This window comes from Sitophilus oryzae, unplaced genomic scaffold (genome assembly GCF_002938485.1).
Source record: "Sitophilus oryzae breed Bouriz unplaced genomic scaffold, Soryzae_2.0 scaffold_1521_pilon_pilon, whole genome shotgun sequence".
Classification (NCBI taxonomy): Eukaryota; Metazoa; Arthropoda; class Insecta; order Coleoptera; family Curculionidae; genus Sitophilus; species Sitophilus oryzae.
In genome coordinates, this window is record NW_022146194.1 from 885746 (window position 1) to 908698 (window position 22953).

General features: G+C 29.9%; 1 protein-coding gene across 10 annotated transcripts in view; it reads left to right on the top strand.

Annotated features, from left to right (window-relative positions):
• LOC115878686 (serine protease inhibitor 42Dd-like) overlaps positions 1-22873 on the top strand; it is a 32591-nt gene extending 9718 nt beyond the window's left edge. The window contains exons 1-5 of one of the 10 annotated variants that reach the window (XM_030895250.1): positions 44-230; positions 310-1202; positions 1430-1571; positions 3058-3257; positions 7870-8099. In XM_030895250.1, the coding sequence (XP_030751110.1) occupies positions 170-230; positions 310-1202; positions 1430-1571; positions 3058-3245 (1284 nt within the window). In that variant the 5' untranslated portion in view covers positions 44-169 and the 3' untranslated portion in view covers positions 3246-3257; positions 7870-8099. The other 9 variants (XM_030895258.1, XM_030895254.1, XM_030895253.1 and 6 more) reach the window with 9 other exon arrangements.
• Positions 22874-22953: the final 80 nt, after the last annotated feature.

The window sequence follows — 22953 nt, forward strand, 5'->3', positions numbered from 1 at the left end:
GACAAACATCAAACAGCTGTTTCGCGACTTCTGTCAAAAGTCAAAATAAAACTAATGCCTGATGCCTGCCGGTGTAAACAATTAGTTTATTCGTTGTGGATTAGTAATTTCTCTTTCCCAAGGCCGATTATCGATTAAAAGAATTATCATTTCTAAAAATACCTCTTTTATGAAGCACACAAGCTCTCTATTTAGATTCGATATCAAAATTAAGCGTACGCCCCATTTCGGTAAGATGTTACTTATTATTCAAACAGTTTTCACTGGATATTGGGCGTGTCATGACCTAAAATTACTCTTTTATTACAGGACTGTTATTTCTGTTGCTGTTAGTACACGCTACAATGTCCGCCAAGCAAGAACTACAAACTGTCGTCCAAGGTAACGGTTTATTTACCAAACAACTCTATGATGTTTTGTCCAAAGAAAAAGGCAATGTATTTTTCTCGCCTATCAGCGTTCATGCCGTGCTTTCCATGGCGTATCAGGGCTCAAAGGGCGCCACTCACGATGCCCTAGCCAAATCATTAAACCTTCCTGATCATATCGCAGCTGCAGAAGGATACTACGATGTTTTAACCCAACTAAACAACATTTCTGGAGTCGAACTCGCCTTAGCCAACAAAATTTACATCAAAGACAGCCTCACCCCTAAAGCTAGCTTTAGAGAAGTCATAGAAAAGAAATTCTTATCTGGCATCGAACCAATCAAGTTTACGGAGTCAGAAAAAGCCGCGAAAACAATCAATACATGGGTGGAACAGAAGACCAAAGATAAAATCAAGAATCTGATTAATCCGGGAGACTTAGACGATTCTACGGCATTGATTTTGTTGAACGCTATCTACTTTAAAGGTAATTGGGGTTTGAAGTTTAACAAAGATGCTACAGAAAAGGATAAATTCTATGTGAACGATAACGACTCGATTGAAGTCGATATGATGTCTAATAAGGGCAAATTTAACTACAAGGAGGACCAGAATTTGGACGCCAAGGTGTTGGAATTGCCCTACAAGAATCCCGATGTCAGTATGATTATAATTTTGCCGAATAAAAGGAACGGTATTGCTGAGTTGGAGGCAAAGTTAGTGGGGGTGGATTTGACAAAGATTACCGAGAATATGTTCAGGCCTGAGGTGGTAGTGCGCTTGCCCAAGTTTAAAATCGAGACTACGATTGAGTTGAACGAACCTCTTAAAAAGGTAGGTAGTTTTTTAAGTGTATAAAATTCTAGGTCAATGAGTCATACTGGTATTTTGAAGAGTATTGTTCTTTTTGTGCTGTTTCTTAATGTGCCAGGGCCATACATCACTTAAATTAGTCAAAATTATACAGGATGGTCCACTATTTAAGATTTTTATTTCAAACTTTTTTTAGCTATAGACTAATTTAAAAATATTTTAGTTATTAAAGTTATTTATATCTATAGCTTGGTCTTGGAGTACTTTTTGGACAAAAAGCTGATTTTTCTGAAATGTTGGAATCTGCAGAACCGTTGGCCGTCAGTAAAGTAGTTCAAAAAGCATTTATTGAGGTCAATGAGGAAGGCACAGAAGCTGCAGCTGCTACAAGTAAGTTTTTTTTGCTTTGCAACAGAGTCAGACGACTGTAACTGTATACATATTTTTTGTCTTCATTGAACGAAAAAAATTAAATTTGTTTACTATATTATTCCAAGTTTAATATAAATTGTTATATTAGAATCTCTAATAATATATGTTTACAATTGTCTGGTTAAAAGACAAATTCATTTACTGTAAAGTAAAGAAATTATGGAAAGGAAGTTTTTGATTAAATATTTTTTTTATCAAATTTTTCTTCTGAGCATTATATACCCGATGTTTCAAATCGTAAAGGGTAAGAGATACAGGGTGGCTTAAATTCGGGCAAAGTTGCTTGTGATACAACAGACGTTAGTTTATGGCGATACCTACTATTTAATATTTTTCTTTTTTAAACATTTTAATATTTGTCATGATATAATAATATCAAAATTTAGTTTCCTATTTTTTTTTAGTTCCTGTGTCGTAAATGTTTTTTTTGTAATTTCTTTATTTTACATTAAAATAAATATGATTGTCTATGTCCCAAACTATTAAAAAAAATTGATTTAAGACAAAAAAAAAGAACAAAATGATATAAATAAAAGTTTTGGACATTCAAAAATAGAAAAATGCTTATTGTGGTTTGGGTGGCTTTATATTAACCAGTGATTTTTTTGCGTATATACCGTACGATCGAAAAAATTCGGCGTCAAATTGGCTGGGAATATCACCAAGTAATTTTACACACATAATGACAGCAACCTTTATTTCCAAGCCGACTCTTACGCTGTTTTTTTCTTTCTTATTCGGTATATTTTGTGTTCTGTCAGCTTTTAACCAAGGAGCTTACATTGACATTTAACACTTCCTGTCATTTAAACATATAAAAATTGGTATATCATTCAGAATATAAAATTAAAAAAAAGCATCTTACAATATAATGTAAAATTTCTAATATTTTTTTTTATTTTGAATATACAGGGTGATCCAGTGTTGCGAAAAAGCTTCATACCAAGATTTCTGTTTGATATTTTTACTACATTTTTTTTTGTAAAATATACGCAAATAATAATAGCGCACAATTTAAACATATTCTCGTAGAGACACAGGGTGATTGAAATATATTTTCACCTTAAAATTACATGACTAATATTTCTGCAATAAAGTTTTTTAAAGAGTAAAAATGCTCAAATTATTGAAGCTATTTAACTGCAAGTATTTTACGAAAAAAACTAGCCCACCCTGTATAGCGGTTTATAAAGCGTCGTGCATTTTTCGAAGGATTTTTAATACAATTTCGGAAGTTTTTAACAATATTATATCTCTTCTTCACCAAAAACATTATATATAGTGCTCTTCAAAAGTATGTAGTTGTGATGGTATATTTTTCTTTATTGAAGACGGTAAAACACATGTAAGTAATCGAAATAACACTGTATAGATAAAAAAATAATTGCTTAAACGTAAAATTAAGAGAAATAAGTTAGAATAGATACTATTAATTACTTTTTAGGTATGTTCATACGTGAAAGGAGAGCGATACAGCTGAATGAAGAATTCTACGTAGACAAACCTTTTATCGTGTGCCTGATCGATCGTGCTTCGAAGAACGAAGGCGCCATTTTGCTTTTTTGTGGAAAAATGACAAATCCTGGCAACACTGCAAGAGTTGAAGAAAATAAAATACACGAAGAACTTTAAGAAAAAAAATTAATAAAGCCAAAGAATATTATAGTTTTAAGAACTCTCGTGTGGAAGCTTTAGTGATTTGTCATACGGTGGCGCTTTTGAACATAATCGAAGCCTGAAAATGCTAATATTTTAATTTTTGAGGACTACGCGCGGCGATATTTCGTACGGTGTTGCCAAACATATTTTATTTCTCGATATTTAAAGAAATATGTATTGATTATATATTTCGTATATTCGATAGTACATGAGGCATCCTAAGGCTATGAAAAAAAAACGTAGCTATGAAAATAAAATTTTAGATTTTTAATTTTTTTGTACCTTCTAATAAAAATTACTTCTATTCCAATAAAAAATTAACTAGTATGACTATGTGTTATCTGTGCTAGTATTAGGAAACTGGAGTAAATACGGAGAATATTAATTCGTTCTCTAAGATGAGCACTACTAAGTAATTTTTTAAAATTCGACCCATAAGGGGGTGTAATTAGATAAAGGGATATAATTATACAAAAAAAAATCTGTACCTACTAGGAGTATGAACTTTTGCACAGATGTGGCGCATTTGAACATTGATAAGCGATTTTTGGAAATGTATAGCCTAAGGGTAGTGAAACTGGGGGGTGAAATTTTGTACAAAAAGTGTTAGTTCTAGGAGTATGAAATTTTGTACAGAGTTTCCTTAAGTGACGAAAGTGAGTACCTAGAAGCTAATTTTTGACATTCATCCCTTAGAAATAAGGGATGAAAATTTGTAAAAGGTTAAAATCGGTTTTAGAAGTATGAATTTTGCAGACGTTCCTTATGTAACGTAATTTAGCATTAAGAAGCAAATTTTGGAAATTCGCCCTCTAAGGGTGTGAAATGAGGGGTTGAACGTTCTGGAACAATAAATTCTGTTCAAGGAATATGAGAATTTGCACAGAGGTTCCTTATGTAGCGTAATTGAATAATTAGAGTGATTTTTGGAATTCATTCCTTAAGGGGGTAAAACTAGGGGTGAAAATTTGTATAATTTTTTTTATGTAAAATCCGTTCTAGGACTAGGAGTATGAAATTCTGTTCAGAGGTCCCTTAAATGATGAAAGTGAGTACCTAGAAGCGAATTTTAGGCATGCATCCCCTAAAAATTAAGGGATGAAAATTTGTACAAAAATTTGTTAAAATCGGTTTTAGAAGTATGAATTTTGCAGACGTTCCTTATGTAACGTAATTTAGCATTAAGAAGCAATTTTTGGAAATTCGCCCTCTAAGGGTGTGAAATGAGGGGTTGAACGTTCTGGAACAATAAATTCTGTTCAAGGAATATGAGAATTTGCACAGAGGTTCCTTATGTAGCGTAATTGAATAATTAGAGTGATTTTTGAATTCATTCCTTAAGGGGGTAAAACTAGGGGTGAAAATTTGTAATTTTTTTTATGTAAAATCCGTTCTAGGACTAGGAGTATGAAATTCTGTTCAGATGTCCCTTAAATGATGAAAGTGAGTACCTAGAAGCGAATTTTAGGCATGCATCCCCTAAAAAATAAGGGATGAAAATTTGTACAAAAATTTGTTAAAATCGGTTTTAGAAGTATGAATTTTGCAGACGTTCCTTATGTAACGTAATTTAGCACTAAGAAGCAATTTTTTGGAAATTCGCCCTCTAAGGGTGTGAAATGAGGGGTTGAACGTTCTGGAACAATAAATTCTGTTCAAGGAATATGAGAATCTGCACAGAGGTTCCTTATGTAGCGTAATTGAATAATTAGAGTGATTTTTGGAATTCATTCCTTAAGGGGGTAAAACTAGGGGTGAAAATTTGTATAATTTTTTATGTAAAATCCGTTCTAGGACTAGGAGTATGAAATTCTGTTCAGAGGTCCCTTAAATGATGAAAGTGAGTACCTAGAAGCGAATTTTAGGCATGCATCCCCTAAAAAATAAGGGATGAAAATTTGTACAAAAATTTGTTAAAATCGGTTTTAGAAGTATGAATTTTGCAGACGTTCCTTATGTAACGTAATTTAGCACTAAGAAGCAATTTTTGGAAATTCGCCCTCTAAGGGTGTGAAATGAGAGGGGTTGAACGTTCTGGAACAATAAATTCTGTTCAAGGAATAAGAGAATTTGCACAGAGGTTCCTTATGTAGCGTAATTGAATAATTAGAGTGATTTTTGGAATTCATTCCTTAAGGGGGTAAAACTAGGGGTGAAAATTTGTATAATTTTTTATGTAAAATCCGTTCTAGGACTAGGAGTATGAAATTCTGTTCAGATGTCCCTTAAATGATGAAAGTGAGTACCTAGAAGCTAATTTTTGACATTCATCCCCTAGAAATAAGGGATGAAAATTTGTACAAAAGGTTAAAATCGGTTTTAGAAATATGAATTTTGCAGACGTTCCTTATGTAACGTAATTTAGCATTAAGAAGCAATTTTTGGAAATTCGCCCTCTAAGGGTGTGAAATGAGGGGTTGAACGTTCTGGAACAATAAATTCTGTTCAAGGAATATGAGAATCTGCACAGAGGTTCCTTATGTAGCGTAATTGAATAATTAGAGTGATTTTTGGAATTCATTCCTTAAGGGGGTAAAACTAGGGGTGAAAATTTGTATAATTTTTTATGTAAAATCCGTTCTAGGACTAGGAGTATGAAATTCTGTTCAGAGGTCCCTTAAATGATGAAAGTGAGTACCTAGAAGCGAATTTTAGGCATGCATCCCCTAAAAATAAGGGATGAAAATTTGTACAAAAATTTGTTAAAATCGGTTTTAGAAGTATGAATTTTGCAGACGTTCCTTATGTAACGTAATTTAGCACTAAGAAGCAATTTTGGAAATTCGCCCTCTAAGGGTGTGAAATGAGGGGTTGAACGTTCTGGAACAATAAATTCTGTTCAAGGAATATGAGAATTTGCACAGAGGTTCCTTATGTAGCGTAATTGAATAATTAGAGTGATTTTTGGAATTCATTCCTTAAGGGGGTAAAACTAGGGGTGAAAATTTGTATAATTTTTATGTAAAATCCGTTCTAGGACTAGGAGTATGAAATTCTGTTCAGAGGTCCCTTAAATGATGAAAGTGAGTACCTAGAAGCGAATTTTTAGGCATGCATCCCCTGAAAAATAAGGGATGAAAATTTGTACAAAAATTTGTTAAAATCGGTTGTAGAAGTATGAATTTTGCAGACGTTCCTTATGTAACGTAATTTAGCACTAAGAAGCAATTTTTGGAAATTCGCCCTCTAAGGGTGTGAAATGAGGGGTTGAACGTTCTGGAACAATAAATTCTGTTCAAGGAATATGAGAATTTGCACAGAGGTTCCTTATGTAGCGTAACTGAATAATTAGAGTGATTTTTGGAATTCATTCCTTATGGGGGTAAAACTAGGGGTGAAAATTTGTATAATTTTTTATGTAAAATCCGTTCTAGGACTAGGAGTATGAAATTCTGTTCAGAGGTCCCTTAAATGATGAAAGTGAGTACCTAGAAGCGAATTTTAGGCATGCATCCCCTGAAAAATAAGGGATGAAAATTTGTACAAAAATTTGTTAAAATCGGTTGTAGAAGTATGAATTTTGCAGACGTTCCTTATGTAACGTAATTTAGCACTAAGAAGCAATAAGGGTGTGAAATGAAGGGTTGAACGTTCTGGAACAATAAATTCTTTTCAAGGAATATGATGATGATTATATATGATGATTTGCACAGAGGTTTATTATGTAGCGTAATTGAATAATTAGAGCGATTTTTGGAATTCATTCCTTAAGGGGTAAAACTAAGGGTAAAAATTTGTATAATTTTTATGTAAAATCCGTTCTAGGACTAGGAGTATGCAATTTTGTACAGAGGTCCCTTAAGTGATGAAAGTGTGTACCCAGAAGAAAATTTTGGACATGCACCCCCTAAAAAATAAGCACTCCCTATAAAACAATTAAAATAAAAAATTTGTCTAAAAAATAAAAAAAAAGTTGGGGTGGGCCACTCTTATCACTTAGGGGTATAAAAAATAGATAACAACCTAGGAATAGGTTGTGACCAAACCAAACCAAACCAGACCTACTGAATATACATATAAAATTTTATCAAAATCGGTCTAGCCGTTTCGGAGATAACAAAAAATTAAAAAAAAACAACCCCTATTAAAATATAGGGGATGATGGTGGAACGGTGAAAATTTAGGGTTATTTGTATTTATTAATGCCAAATAAAAAAAATAAAATATTTTTCTTTTCAAAAAATAAAAAATGAGGGTGGGCTACCCTTACCACATAAGGGTATAAAAAATAGATAACAACCTATTCTTAGACGTACTGAATATACATATAAAATTTTATCAAAATCGGTCAAAGCCGTTTCACGGATGGTAACAAAAAAATTAAAAAAAAAACCCTATTAAAAAATAGGGGATGATGGTAGAACGGTGAAAATTTTTGGGTTCTTTGTATTTTTTAATGCAAAATAAAAAAATAAAAATATAAAACTATTCAAGAAAGTACACACAAAACAAGGCAACGCCGCGCGTCTATTCGTTCAATTCCGAGCAAAATAGCGAGGCTCCACGAAGTTGGGGCCTCGCTCGCCAAAGCGAGGCCCCATCGACAGGTCAGATTTTGATGCCAGACGAGACTTCTAGGGTATTAAGATATTCTTTGATAAAGCTTTAGTATAATTTACAATTTAGATTGTGATTAAAAATAGGTTTTTACTAGCTTCTGAGATTATTTTTCAGTATTTTTATTACGGGTTTTTTTAAAAAGATATATTTTTTTATCGTTCCTTATAAGTCAATATACAGGGTGAGTCTTAAATAAGTACAAATATTGTTAGGGGTACGATATTTCAACACCAGTTTATGAGTTTTTTTTCGCAAAAAAAAATTGAAAATTTGGATTTTTTTTTATTTTTTAGTTAAAAGACATAATATCTTGTATAATATGGCAACATAGGTAGTAGATTAAATTTACAAGAAAGAAAACCCAGAAAAAATCCAATGGTTTCAAAATTTAAGCAAAAAATCATTTTTTTTATTTTCAAAGTAAATATATCTCAGATATTTTGGAGTTCTCAAATATTTGCACTTATTTACGACTCACCCTGTATAGAATGACCCGAATAGGGAGTTTTTGTTTAATTTTTAACGTATTTTTTATGAAAATTCACTGAAAAAAACGGTACTTACTATATAATTTAATTCGCATTTATGAAAATGTTTATTTTTTTATATTTTTATTTATGGATATAAAAATACAACGGCACAAAAATTTATAGTATTTTCGTATTTTTAACTTGTATTTGTGATACTTTGTGCTTCTTTATGCATTTTGTTGTAGTATATATGTATAACTTCTTATTTATATTTGCAAATAAACTGTTAAAAATTGTTATTAAACATTTTATTTATATAAATCTGTAATTATAAATACAAGGTGAGTCTTAAATAAGTGCAAATATTTTTAGTACTAGGTAGTATATTATTATATAGTATATATAGTATAGTATTTGGTAGTATATTTCGAACCCACAATACATGTATATGAGGCTTTTTTCGCGAAACATTTTTTTTAAATTTGGTAACTTTTTTCTTTTTCTTTTAAAAACATAATTTCTTGGCAATATGGCGACATAGGTAGTAGATTATATTTACAAGAAAGAAAACCCAGAAAAAAAACAGTGGTTCTCAAAATGTAAGCAAAAAATCATGTTTTTTTTTCACAGTAAAATAACTCGATTATTTTGGACTTTGAAAAACGATAAAGAGAAAATATGGTTCTTTTATCGAGATCTACCAGCCCTGAAAATATTTGCACTTATTTAAGACTCACCCTGTATATAAACTGTCCCTAGATATTATAGATTATAGAGTAACTTAATTAATATCTTCAAAGGGGTAACATTAAAAAAAAACAAGTGTATCTGCTTTTTTATTAAGTTTATTAAGTAGTAATTTAAAATTATTTAAAAATGTTGTCTTTCCTTAGTCTTTATACGCAATGAGGCAAACCAATTTGCAATACTCTACAATATCTGTAGGGATTTTAACTTTTTCTTATACATATAGTCTTTAATTTACCATATAAGTACATAACCAAATAACCACACGAATTTATTAAAATACTACTAAAAAGACACTTCTTGTTCTTCTAACAGTCACAACTAGTTTTTTGAAAAGGTGAAGTTGCACTTAACACTATACAGGTAATCTTGATTATAATAAACATCTAATGTTGTCAATCAAACAGGTTGAAAGAATTTATAATTTCTAACGAATATCATACGAATGCTGGCTCTGATCATGTGGGTTCTTTCAATTAGGTGGTCAGATCGGGATGAGATGCTTGCCGATAACGGAGGAATTCTTCGTCGATCATCCGTTCGTGATAGCTTTAGTGACCATTCACGGTGATTTTGACAATGTCCTGTTCACAGGACGTATTGTCGACCTGAACCAATAGGTGAATATCGCTGATTTTTAATAGAAAGTTTGTACAGGCACGTTTAAATTGACGTACAGTAGAAATGTTAAAGTAATAATGAATAAAGAATCAAAGAGTAACGAATACTTGTCGAATACAGTCATAACGAATATAATGACTGTATTCGATATTAGAAGAGATCTGCAAAAAATGTATGAATAACGTATACCTTTGTATTTGTTATTGATTGTGAATATCACTATTCGTTATTGGAAGAAAAATATTTATTGAAGATGACTTACTTACTTTGATATTACTGAATTAATCACAAAGAGAAAATATTTTTAGTTAATCAAAAAATTATTTGTTTATTGATTATTCGTTACACAAGGAATATTATCGGCAATAACTAACGAATACTAATGTATTTGTTATTTTTGATAATGAATACTTGTGTTTTTGTTATTACTGATATTGAATACTAATGTATTACGTTATTTCTCATAACGAATATTAGTATATTCGTTATTTTTAATATTATAGTTGTATATTCGTTGTACCGGAAAAGGAATACTAGCGTATTCGTTACTTCTGTTAACAAATACTAATATCTTAGAATTCTTAGATATAAAATATGAAATATTTTGTTATTTCTGCTTCTAGTGTATTCCATGTTTACTAGTGTATTCGTTATTTCTAATACCAAAATACTAATGTATTCGTTATTTCTGATATCAAATACTAGCGTATTCATTATTACTGATAACGAATGCTGATGTATTTGTTATGTTTGTTAACAGATATTAATGTATTCGTTATTTTTTTTAGTAAATAGCGATGTTTTATATATTCGTTATTTGTCTCTTAGATTGTATGTGATTAACGAATATTAAGTATTCTATACCGGGTGCGTCTCAAAAGTGGCTCACCCCTATAACTTTTTTATTTTATCAGATTTGGTATGTTAGTATATGACGATTTGATATGTTAGTACCGAGATTTGGTATGTTAGTATATGACATAAATTAGGATTGGTTGGCATATTCAATTCTTTTCGGCCACTTCCTGTTTCACCGGAAATGACTATAACTTTCGATTTTTAAATGGCACCCTCGGTATTTTTTTACTTTATTCGATAGAAAATGACATTCTGAATAGAATGACATATCATATGTTAACTTTTGACATTTTGCTTAAAACAAAATTAAATTTTAAATTTCAATCTAGAGTGCCATGGCTGTGTTAAAAACACTAATTTTTAATCAAGGAGCCTTGGAAAAATATATTTGATCGCCTAATGTTATTCGTGTCTGATCCTGGTCGGTTAAAAGGTGCCCAAATCGTATTTTTAATCATATCTCAATTTTTTCAAATGGAACGAGGGTGGCTCATTAGCATATTTGGAAAAAGTATTTTTTACGAATAATTTGGTACCACACACTTGGTATTTTGAGTCAAATTGTCGTTTTGAATCGCAGGTTGCAATTGCAAATAAACCATATTCGAAAATGTCAAAAGTTGATATATGATATGTCATTCTATTTAGAGTGTCATTTTCTATCGAATAAAGGAACAAAACACCGAGGGTGCCATTTAAATATCAAAAGTTGTAGTAATTTCCGGTGAAACAGGAAGTGACAGAAAACAATTGAATACGTCAATCAATCCTAATTTATGTCATATATTAATATACTAAATCTCGATTTTTTATCTGAAAAAATAAAAAATTATACGGGTGAGCCACTTTTGAGACGCACCCGGTATATCGATATTCGTCACTGAAAGCGATCTTCAATTGAGAAAAGGCCAATTATTGGCCTTTTCTGGACTGGCCAAATACTGGAATATTTGATAAAAGAAATTATATTTAAATGAGGAAATAATTACTTATTACTTGTTTTTTGTGGATTCATCACTTCAAGAATTCCTGAAGTTGATATAAAACTGAACCTTAGCATTATCCGTGTTGTAAAAAATATTAACTAATACTAAAATCAACATTGCTACTGTACAAGTTTTGTTAAAATTTATTTGCACACAAATTGAATTCAGTATTAGGTAGTTTGTTAATTATTTGTTATTATTAACAAGTAGTATTTAGATTAGAAAGATACTACTACATGTGTTTTTGACATATAAATAAAATTTAAAAAATTGCATTGGTTTTGTAGCAATATGCATGACATTAGAGAGAAGTTTTTGACGTAGTGTTATAAGTGTAGCAGTGTAGTTATAAATTCCGATGGAAAACAGAGAACTTGAACCATTTTTTTTTGTTTTTCATCCTTATAGAACAGAATGTGTAGATAATACGTAACTTTTGTATTCTCAGTAAAATATAAACCATCTGGAATCTATTTTTATCAGACTATTCATTGTAATTTGAAAAGATAAAAGCTTGTTATTTTAAAAAGTTGACAACACTATTTAAAGCGATTCACTCTAAAAATTCAAGCTAAATATATAAATCTGATTATAAAAAAAATATTTTTTGTTGTCAAGAAATGTTAAACATGGAATTAAAAATAGTTTACAGTACAGATTCACACATATACACAAGTTTGAATCGTGTATAGGGGGTTGCATGAAGAATGAGGGTTAATGTCGCATGAACGGGGGAATCACTGCCGTTTGTATTGAACTTTTGCCCGAAATAATTGTAAAAAAATGCCCATCCTTACTAGTAGTGGGAACTATCGAATGAATACTATCGAAACATTCGATAGTTGCAATTCATTCGAATAATTCGATAGTTAGTAAGAAAACATTCGTTGAAAACTATTCGAATAAAAATTATCGAATAGATCCGTCATCTGCCTTGAAATATTGTATTCTAGTAATTCGGCAGCAAAAACCATTCATTTATAAAATTCATTCATTTATAAAATGCATTCATTTATAAAATTCATTCATTTATAAAATTCATTCATTTATAAAATTCATTCATTTATAAAATTCATTCATTTATGAAATTCATTTATTCGTCAGGATCGATTATAATAAAATATTAACTGAATTTTAGTTGTCGCCCGGCGACGTAGGTTTTTTTCCGAGAAAGCGGTCGGTGGCAATGCTATGAAAGAAGCCGGCATCTTTGATTTTTTGCGGAGTCATATATAGATAAGGACACATTATTTTTGTTATTGAGGTGCTAGTATTTACACAGAAAATACATTATGAAGGGCACTGTTGCCATATTTTTGTATTAGTTGATATTAGCAAAGAATATTATTATTTGGCTTTAGTTAGTTAGGGATAGTATGTCTATATATTCTGCATTTTTTTATTAATATTCTGTTGTTACACTGCAATAATACTTGTTATTTTGGATGTAGGAAAATTATTTTTAATGTTTTTAAGCAAAGACTAGTTTAATAAATAAAAATAACAGTAATAATTTGTTATACCTATTAACAACAAAATTTAAAATCATTTAATATAAATATTTTTTTTAAGTAGTAGCAAAATATAAACAACAAATTAGATGTCAAAATTATTTATATCAGATCCTATTTAAAAATAATATAGTCTCTAATTTTTTTGGCAACGTTGGTTTATTAAATAATAATAATTACAGAACTAATTTGTTATATTAACAACAAATTTTAAAATCATGAAATATAAACATTTATTAATTTTCTAAGCAAGCGGTGTAATGGAAGGAAAATATAAATAAAAATTAGAAATCAAAATTATTTATATTAGGTGCTTTATATTACTATTTAAAAATTATATTTACTTTTACTGGCATTTACTTTAAAAAATAAATGAAATATTTCTTCGCAAAAAACTACATGTAAGAGAATTAGCATAAACAAAATACAAACATCGTTAACTTTTTTTTTAAATTGGCACGTGTAAAATTTTCATTTTAATTTTCTCACCCCATAGTTTGAGTTCGATAACCATTTATTTAACCACATTACTTAAATATAATTATTAAGTTCCAACTAATTCATAGGTATTATTAAAACATCTAAAATACAAATATGTATTTTTAAAATTAATTGTAAGTTCATCTCATCTCTCTTAAAAATTGCTACTTCTCAAAATTTCCCATTAAAAAATAGACCATATACCATATAAAATGAAATAATTGAAAGATCGGACTACGGAAAACCACACAAATTATCGGAAAAATTTTGACCACCTGCACATGCACACAATCGTCAATAAATAAAATTAAAAAATAACTACTATTTTAGTATTTTAACTATTTTAATAAACGCAAAAATAGCACAGTATTTATACGGCGAAGTTATAAAAATTTGGAAGAACCAATAATGCACTGACGCATACAAAATCCAAACGAATACTAAATTTCATTTATCAAAAGCATTCGATAGTCGTGGCTCAACGATAACCATTTAGTCGCACGGCGAGATTGTCACATATGCTTTAGTTTACAAATGAATGAATGATTTTATTCGAATAAAACCATTCGATAGTTGAAATCATTCATTCATTAACCATTCGATAGTCTAATTCATTCGATAGTTCCCATCGCTAATCCTTACAATATACAGGGGGCAAATATAAAGATTTATTCAGTCGATAGAAACTTATTTTGACATATAATCTCATCCAATTTAATGCTAAAGGAGGGTAATGTAAATAATATGAAAAATACAACTACAAAGATAAAAAACTAAAAATAATTTATAGTCTAATGTTGTATATTTTAATTTTAATTTTTAAACAAGGTGATTTATACTTATTTTCAGATATCTCTGTTTGAATACCCTGTATATTCTACCTAAAAGTGTGAAACGTTTTTGAAAAAAAAATAATTCTGCTTCACCCTGTATACTAAGCAAATATCTATAGGGAAACACCAAACCAAACATTTTATATGTAAAAAACAGTTATTTTTTTTTTAAACAAGCATAGAAAAAGAATCTCATCTATTAGTATTTTTTCTACACCCTGTATATACTTCTTCCTTTCAAGCATTGTTGGTTAGACAAAAATTAGTTCTCAAGTAAGAAAATTCTCTCCGTGAATTCACAAGTTAGTTTTTTATTAAATTTTTAAGTGTTTAAAAAAAAATAATTATTTGTTCTGCATGTTTTTTACGATGTTTTGTGTTTTATATCAATTAGTTAAAAATGTATTGTTAGTTTTTTACAAACGGCAGTTTTTATTGCTATCGTTAAATGTAACATGTAATAATAAAAATTATTTTTTTTAATTGAACAGATATAAAAATCATGGCCAGAATGGCACCGTCTCGGAAAAAACGCAAACACCAATTCGAAGCTAACAGACCGTTTGTTTTTTTTATAGCGAAAAAAATAAGAATTCTGAAACACAGAAGATCTAGGGTTAGATTACCTCTAATGTTGGGCAAAATAAATTTTATACCTCATAAAACTCCAAAATTAGACTCATAACAAAACGTTTATACTATGATTTAATTAATTTATTATTGTTATACAGGGTGGTAGAATATAATTTTACCGCATTATAAAAAGTCTGACATAGTTTAGTATTTTTTGTTTCATTTTTTTTTAGTGTTTTGGAACAGTTAGAATAAGTTTCTATCCTCTTTGTACTATAAAGAATAAGAAACAAGCGCTCTGTATAATTGTACAGGGCGATTTGTATTTAGCTTAGTAGAATATATACAGGGTGGCCTGGTTTTTAGTACATAAAATAACCTCAAAAAAGCCCAACAAATCCGCAAAACATTATGTCGAATTTTTTATAAAATGTCTAATTTTTTGGTTTCGAAAATTTGTTTTTTCTATCGACTATTAAAGTGCTGCTACTAAAAACCGGTTTACCCTGTATAATATTAAAAGGTAACTGCATGGATAGATAAGACATTTTTAAAGGCACACGTTGTTGTTTTGTGCGACAGATATGAACATATCGTCGAGAAAAATGAAGCTATACGAACTGACGGAAAAGTTCTTCGTCGACCACCCCTGTATATTCGCCCTGCAGCACCACCAGAGGATCAACCGCAGGCGCAGGGCCAGGACCTCGAATAATATCTTTGTGGGAAAACTAGTCTTTAGCCAGTAACACTACTATTACTGTTATTATTATTGATATTATTTAATTTTATATATTATTATGTTTTGATTTCGGAATTTTGAGATATAGGTAATTTTGAAATCAAAACATATCTCTTGTTTTTTATATATACGTATGTTTTTTCGTTTTAATATTTGTTGCTAGGTAGTAATTAGTCTTTAAGACGTTTTTTTTGTGTAGAAAATGTACCATTCCATTTTTATTTATGACAATAAATTCAAGTTTTAACATTATTTTTCTTTAATGTTTTGTTTCCTTTCATGAATTGAGAAAAAATAGAGCTACAATTCTTGCCTGTAATTTTAATTCAAAATACAGGGTGTTTCATAATAACATGACATTCATAAAAGCATTTTGATGCATAGAAGACGTCTTATCAAGTTTCATAAAGATATACAGGGTGAGTCTTAAATAAGTGCAAATATTTTCAGGGATGGTATATTTCGACCCCAGGAACATGCGGTTTTTTTCGCTAAAAAAAGATGTTGAAAATCGTGCATTTTAAATATATTTTAAATTGTTATAAAATTCTGCATCGCTCACAGCTAGAATTTTTTTGCATTACAGCTGGTGCCATTCAAAGCCTACTTATTTAAAGCGGGCGAATTTTTATATACTCTATATCTCGAAGAGGAATCGAGCAAAATATCAAGTGTGTTATATTTTTGGAAAGGTAATTTTAAATTATTTTCAATAAATTAAAAATATACAGGGTGTCCCATATAAAAAATCAAATTTTCTGTTGATAATTCTTAAATTATTAATTTTAAAAAAATTATACTTAAACCATCAAATTCTACGTAAAAAGGTGCTTTGGCAATATTTTCATAAAAATACAAAATTTTTCATAGCAAAAAAGTTACAGCGATTTGTTAAAAATGCATATTTTTTAAAAACACCATTTTTCCTCTCAAAAACATCATGTTTTTGAGAAAAAATGAGCTCCAGACACCAATATTAGTTTTTGTCTATCTCCTACAGAAAAGGGTGCCACTACAGAAAATTCGAGCCACCCTGTACAGGGTGGGTCAAATTCGACGCTCATCATTGGGATTTCGGAAACCGTAAGAGATACAGGATCGGTTAAATGAAGGAAAAGTTGCGCAATTTGATGCTCAATAAAATGCCGTAGCCGTATTGCATTTTCATTTTTTATTTTTTTTGCATAAAATATTCTGGTGATGGAATTTTTCTGTGCGAAACGTCGGCAAATGACTTTATATAGTGTTTTAAAAGTGATGAAATTAAATTGAAAAAAAAATCAGGTCCGTATTTAAAAAAAATAAGTTGATGATGGTCGCCAGAAGCCGAAACGTCAGAGTCAATATTTAATCACTGAGTTTTTTTTTTCTTTTTCTTAAACCTTTAGAAATTTATATATATTTTTTTTTCTCCTTTCTTGGGCATGAGGTTTTTTTATATTAATTGAAAATGGAAACTTTTTTTTATTATTATGCGACGTTTCGCCTCATCATGGTGGGCTTTCTCAGGCACTTTATTCTTGAAGCCGCAGCCGCCTTGCTACCACCAGTCTATATAGAAGAATGTAAGTGAATGTTTATACATATAGACTGGTGGTAGCAAGGCGGCTGCGGCTTCAAGAATAAAGTGCCTGAGAAAGCCCACCATGATGAGGCGAAACGTCGCATAATAATAAAAAAAAAGTTTCCATTTTCAATTAATATAAAAAAAACCTCATACCCAAGAAAGGAGAAAAAATATATATATATTTAATCACAGAGAGTTATAGAGCAGAAAAAGTGACCATGAAAATGTGTTTTTCATTTTAAGTTATCTTAACAAATAAATCCAGGAAACAATAGAAAACAAAATTGAAAATTCCGTTTTTTTTTTCGAATATATTCGTAAGTATTCGGAATTTTTCAAAATGCAATACGGCATTTTATTGAGCATCAAATTGCGCAACTTTGCCTCCCTTTAACCGATCCTGTATCTCCTACGGTTTCCCAAATCCCAATGATGAGTGTCGAATTCGAGCCACCCTGTACATACTTTTTTTTTAAATTAACTTCCTGTACATAAAAAGAAAAAAAGAAAATTCATTTATATACTTGTTTTCTTGCTAGTATAAATATACTGTCAAACTTGATGTAACTTATTTGTGTTTGTTATATTCATCCAGCTTTCTCTGTGTCCTAAATTATTTGAAAATAATTTTCGTAAGTATTTCCTTGTATATAAATGTCGTTATAAGAGATTATGAAGCCTATGTTTATAGCGATATTTAATGCCATTTATTGTTATCTTCTTTTTAGGTGTAGGAATCATGTTGATGAGCATGCCACTGCCTCCTATACCCTTCACCGTCGATCATCCCTTCCTGCTGGTTTTACAACAAAAGAACAAGGAATTATCAACTACGAACTTATTATTCGCTGGACATATCAGCGATCCTGCCAAATCTGGTGCACAATAGAGATTTAGAACTATGACAATTATGTCTGCTCTCGATAACACTTTTTTTCTGAATTAAAACATATTTAACTAAAAATATAAACATGTACCTTTTACACCCTGTATCGATCAAATAATCTAGGCTTCTGTAAGTCTAGAGTTTACGTAATTTAGGATAGATGTCACTCATCAAATTTGGCGCTTAATGATAAATTAACCAATCAGTCTTAATATTATAAAACTATGACGCTTATAAAACTGCTCTCGAGAACAGATTTTTTTCTTAATTAAAACATATTTATTAAAGATATATATAAAGATAAACATGTGTTTTGTACCCCCTGTAACTATCACGTAATATAGATTTCTGTAATTCTAGAGTTTACGTAATTTAGGATAGATGTCGCTCATGCCCCAAATCTGGTGCATAATGATAGATTTAACTTAAGTTTATTATTATTATAGAACTATGACAACTTATAACAGCTATTTTTTCATTTTCTGAATTAAAACATAATTACTAAAAATATAAACGTGTATCCTGTACACCATCTGTAAACCCTGTATCGATCAAGTAATCTAGGTTTCTGTAAGTCTAGAGTTTACGTAATTTGAGATAGATGTCGCGAATATCAAATTTGGTGCAGAAATTATATATTTAATTGTTAAAATAGAACTATGGTAATTATAACTGCTATCTTGTAACAGATCTTTCCCTTTTTTTGCTGAATTGCAACATATTTATGATTATGGAAAAATATAAACATGTATCATGTGTAATGAGTGGTCCTGTGCACCCACCCTGTATCGATCAAGTAATCTAGGTTTCTGTAAGTCTAGAGTTTGCGTAATTTAGGATAGATGTCGCCATGTATTTCAATTTGTAATCTGGGTTCCGCAAATCAACAAAAACGTTCATTTCTTAAATTAAAACAATCAAAACTTATTGTTTGGTAACTTCTATCTTATAACAATTATTAATACAATTAACACTGTTTATTGTTTTAATAATTGTTATTAGATGGTAATTAGTCTTTATAATGTTTTTTTTTGTGAAGAAAATATATCATTCCTCTATGATAATAAATTGAAATTTACACCTTAACAATATTTTGTTTTCATTTATTTTTTTTCTTTTAATGCGTATTCTCATTTTTATCTGCTAATTCGTATTTTTGGGGACGGTGAAACATGTACCGTTTGATCGAAAAAAAAACGGCGTCAGCGATGCTATGAAATGAGGATCTCTGTCATTTTCTATGTAAAATTATATGGAGTATGTCATCGATCGTCATTTCCAAGGCAACTGGACGCCGTTTATTTCTTGTTATATTATTCGAAACATTATAATTATTATTCATATGTATATGTATAAAAAATGGATATACAGATATAAAGAAAAAAAACGGCTTCAAGTTGTCTTGGAAATGAACATCGATTACATTCCCCATATAATTTTACATATAAAATGACAGCGATCCTCATTTCATAGCTATCGCTGACGCCGTTTTTTTTCGATCATAATTGTATTTGTGTTCGTTTGTATTCGTGTTCATTTAGTTTGTGTTATTCATGCAGCTTTCGGTGTTTATTATACAGGGTGATTCCTGTAAGTCGGTCATGCTTTCGAGGAATGATAGGGGACGTCGAAATATTAATTTTGATATAGCACACTATGGGTCGGAAATGCCTCTTACGCAAGATAGAGGGTGTTAAAGTTTATGAAAAATTAAAGATTTTTTTAATAATTTTTTAACAGTTGAAGGTATCGTTATAAAATTTCATTATAGGAATCTACCTAACAGAGACACTTTAAATGTAAAAAGAAGAGGTTTTAGTTTCAACCAGTGGTGTAGATGTGATACGCATCGGGTAATTTTTTCAAAAAAAATAGTACGCCACTGATAAAAATAAAAATTTCGGAGTTTTTTATTTACTCGGTTTATTTCCAAGAAAAAATATCTCTTGCAACTTTCTTCTATCTAACACCATTTTGTCACAATTTAAAAATAAATATTTTTTTAATTCGAATCTTAAATACAGCGAATTATTATAACTAGAGGACAGAAACACATGTGCATCGTTAGCTCCCTTCATCTTGGGTAACTTTAGTACTATTTACTATTGGCTCTAAATAATTTTTTAAAAAATTACAAATTTAAACTTTTTTTATTGTTAATAATAAAATTCGTAGTTTTAAGGTAGTTATAATAATTCGCATATTTAAGGTTCTCATTAAAAAAAAATATTTTTAAATTGTGACAAAATGGTGTTAGATAGAAGAAAGTTGCAAGAGACATTTTTTCTTGGAAATAAACCGAGTAAATAAAAAAACTCCGAAATTTTTATTTTTATCAGTGGCATACTATTTTTTTTTTTGAAAATATTACCCGATGCGTATCACAGTTACGCCACTGGTTGAAATTAAACCTGCTCTTTTTACATTTAAAGTGTCTCTGTTAGGCAGACTCCTATAATAAAATTTTATAACGATACCTTCAACTGTTAAAAAACTATTAAAGAATATCTGTAATTTTTCAAAAACTTTAACACCTTGTATCTTGCGTAAGAGGCATTTCCGATCCATAGTGTGCTATATATCAAAATTAATATTTCGACGTCCCCTATCATGCCTCAAAAGCATGACCGACTTACAGGAATCACCCTGTACCCTTCCTGCTGGTTTTACAAGAAAAGGAAGAAGCAACCCCGAACCTATTGTTCGCTGGACGTATCAACGATCCTACTAAATAACTAGTCTTGAAGAAAAATGATAGATTATATGATTATTATAAAAAATATGACAATAAAATTGCTCTTAATATCTTAGCTTGTTTCGAAATCGACATAATGTTACATTTATTATTATTCTACGCCTTTTACGGACGATATTATATTGTTTACTTTTATAAAATTGTGCGGCGAGTATAAATTTGTTGATGCAGGCGTTACATCATGCAGGCAGCTGGCCGCTGCGCTGATGTGTTGACGAAGAGTATTTTTGTTAGGATTATTCTTAAGTTAAAAATTTGTAAGCAGTCTCTCGACTAACGTACAGAAATAAACAGTTTGTTAAATAATTCTGATTTTATTTAAATATAATATAATAATAAGTAATTTTTTTAAAGTTGATGATAAGCATTTTTTTACAAATAATTTGATACCAAACTTGGTATTTCTCGTAAAATTTTCATTACGAACCGCAAGTTACAATTTCAAATAAACCATATGCGAAAATTTCAAAAGTTGACATATGATATGTCATTCTATTCAGAATGTCATTTTCTATCGAATAAAGTAAAAAAATACTAAGGGTGCCATTTAAAAATCAAAAGTTGTAGTCATTTCCGGTGAAACAGAAAGTTATATATAAATCTCTTAAAAAAATATGACATAAAAACTTTATAATAATCTAATAAAACTATAATGAAATCATAATTTATTATTTTTATTTTTTTTATCTGTAATTTATTAGATATATTTTTGATCTTCGTTAACATTTTTTTATCAGGTTTGTACAATATGATCGAAAAAAAACGGCATCAGCGATGGCTATGAAATGAAGATCGCTAACATTTTATATGTAAAATTATATGGGGAATATAATCGCGTTACTTCCAAGCCAACTGGCCGCCGTTTTTTTTTCGATTATACGGTATATCTTGGGTGTATTCGTTTTTTAAGGTAAGGTTCGTCCATTTATATAATGTTTCTTATATTATCAATCATTAATTATATATTGTTCATATAAATCATGCAGCTTTTTGTGTTCTAATTTATTTGAAGTATATAAATATTCGTAAGTATTATTTATTTCGTTTATACAAGTACTGTTGTTATGAGCGATTTTAAAGGTACATATAATATTTATTAGATATATATTTTTTATTTTTCAGGTGTGAAAATAGACTTTAGGATGTTGGAGTCTCTTGAGATATCTGTCATTGTTGATCATCCCTTCGTGCTGGTTTTACAAGAAAAAAATAAGGAATTATCAACCCCGAACCTATTGTTCGCCGGACGTATCAACGATCCTACTAAATCTTGAGGAAAATATGACAATAATATTGTTCTCGATATCTTATTTTGTTTCGAAATCGACATAAGTAATTTTGTCAGTGAAATAAATAATAAATACAATATTAAATTGCATACAACTCCTACAAATTACCTTAAGGTTTAATAAACGAAAAAAAAACGGCGTCAGCGATGGTTATTAAGTGAATGAAGCTGTCATTTTATATGTAAAATTAAAATTATATGGGGAATGACATCGACGTCATTTTCAAGACATCTGGAGCTGTTTTAGCTGTTTTTTTCGATCATACGGTATATCTTAGGTACATTCGTTTTGTAAGGTAAGGTCTGTTCATTTATATCATTTTTCTTACATTATCAATCATTGATTATATATTGTTCATAAGTTATTGCTGTTCATATAAATCATGCAGCTTTTTGTGTTCTAATTTATTTAATGTGTATATAAATATTTGTAAGTGTTATTTATTTTGTTTATACAAGTACTGTTGTTATAAGCGTTTTTGAAGGTACATATAATATTTTTTTTTTATTTTCAGATGTGAATAGCTTTTTACTTTCGGCGCCTCGTAATAAACGTGTCACTGTTGATCATCCCTTCGTGCTCGTATTACAAGAAAAAAATAAAGAATTATCAACGCCGAACCTATTGTTCACCGGACGTATCAACGATCCTACTAAGCCTTAAAGAAAATGATAGATTATCTGATTATTATTAAACTATGACAATAAAATTTCTCTCGACGTCTTATTTTGTTTCGAAATCGACAAAATAATTTTGTCAGAATATTCAATTGCATATACAACTCCTATAAATTACTGTAAAAG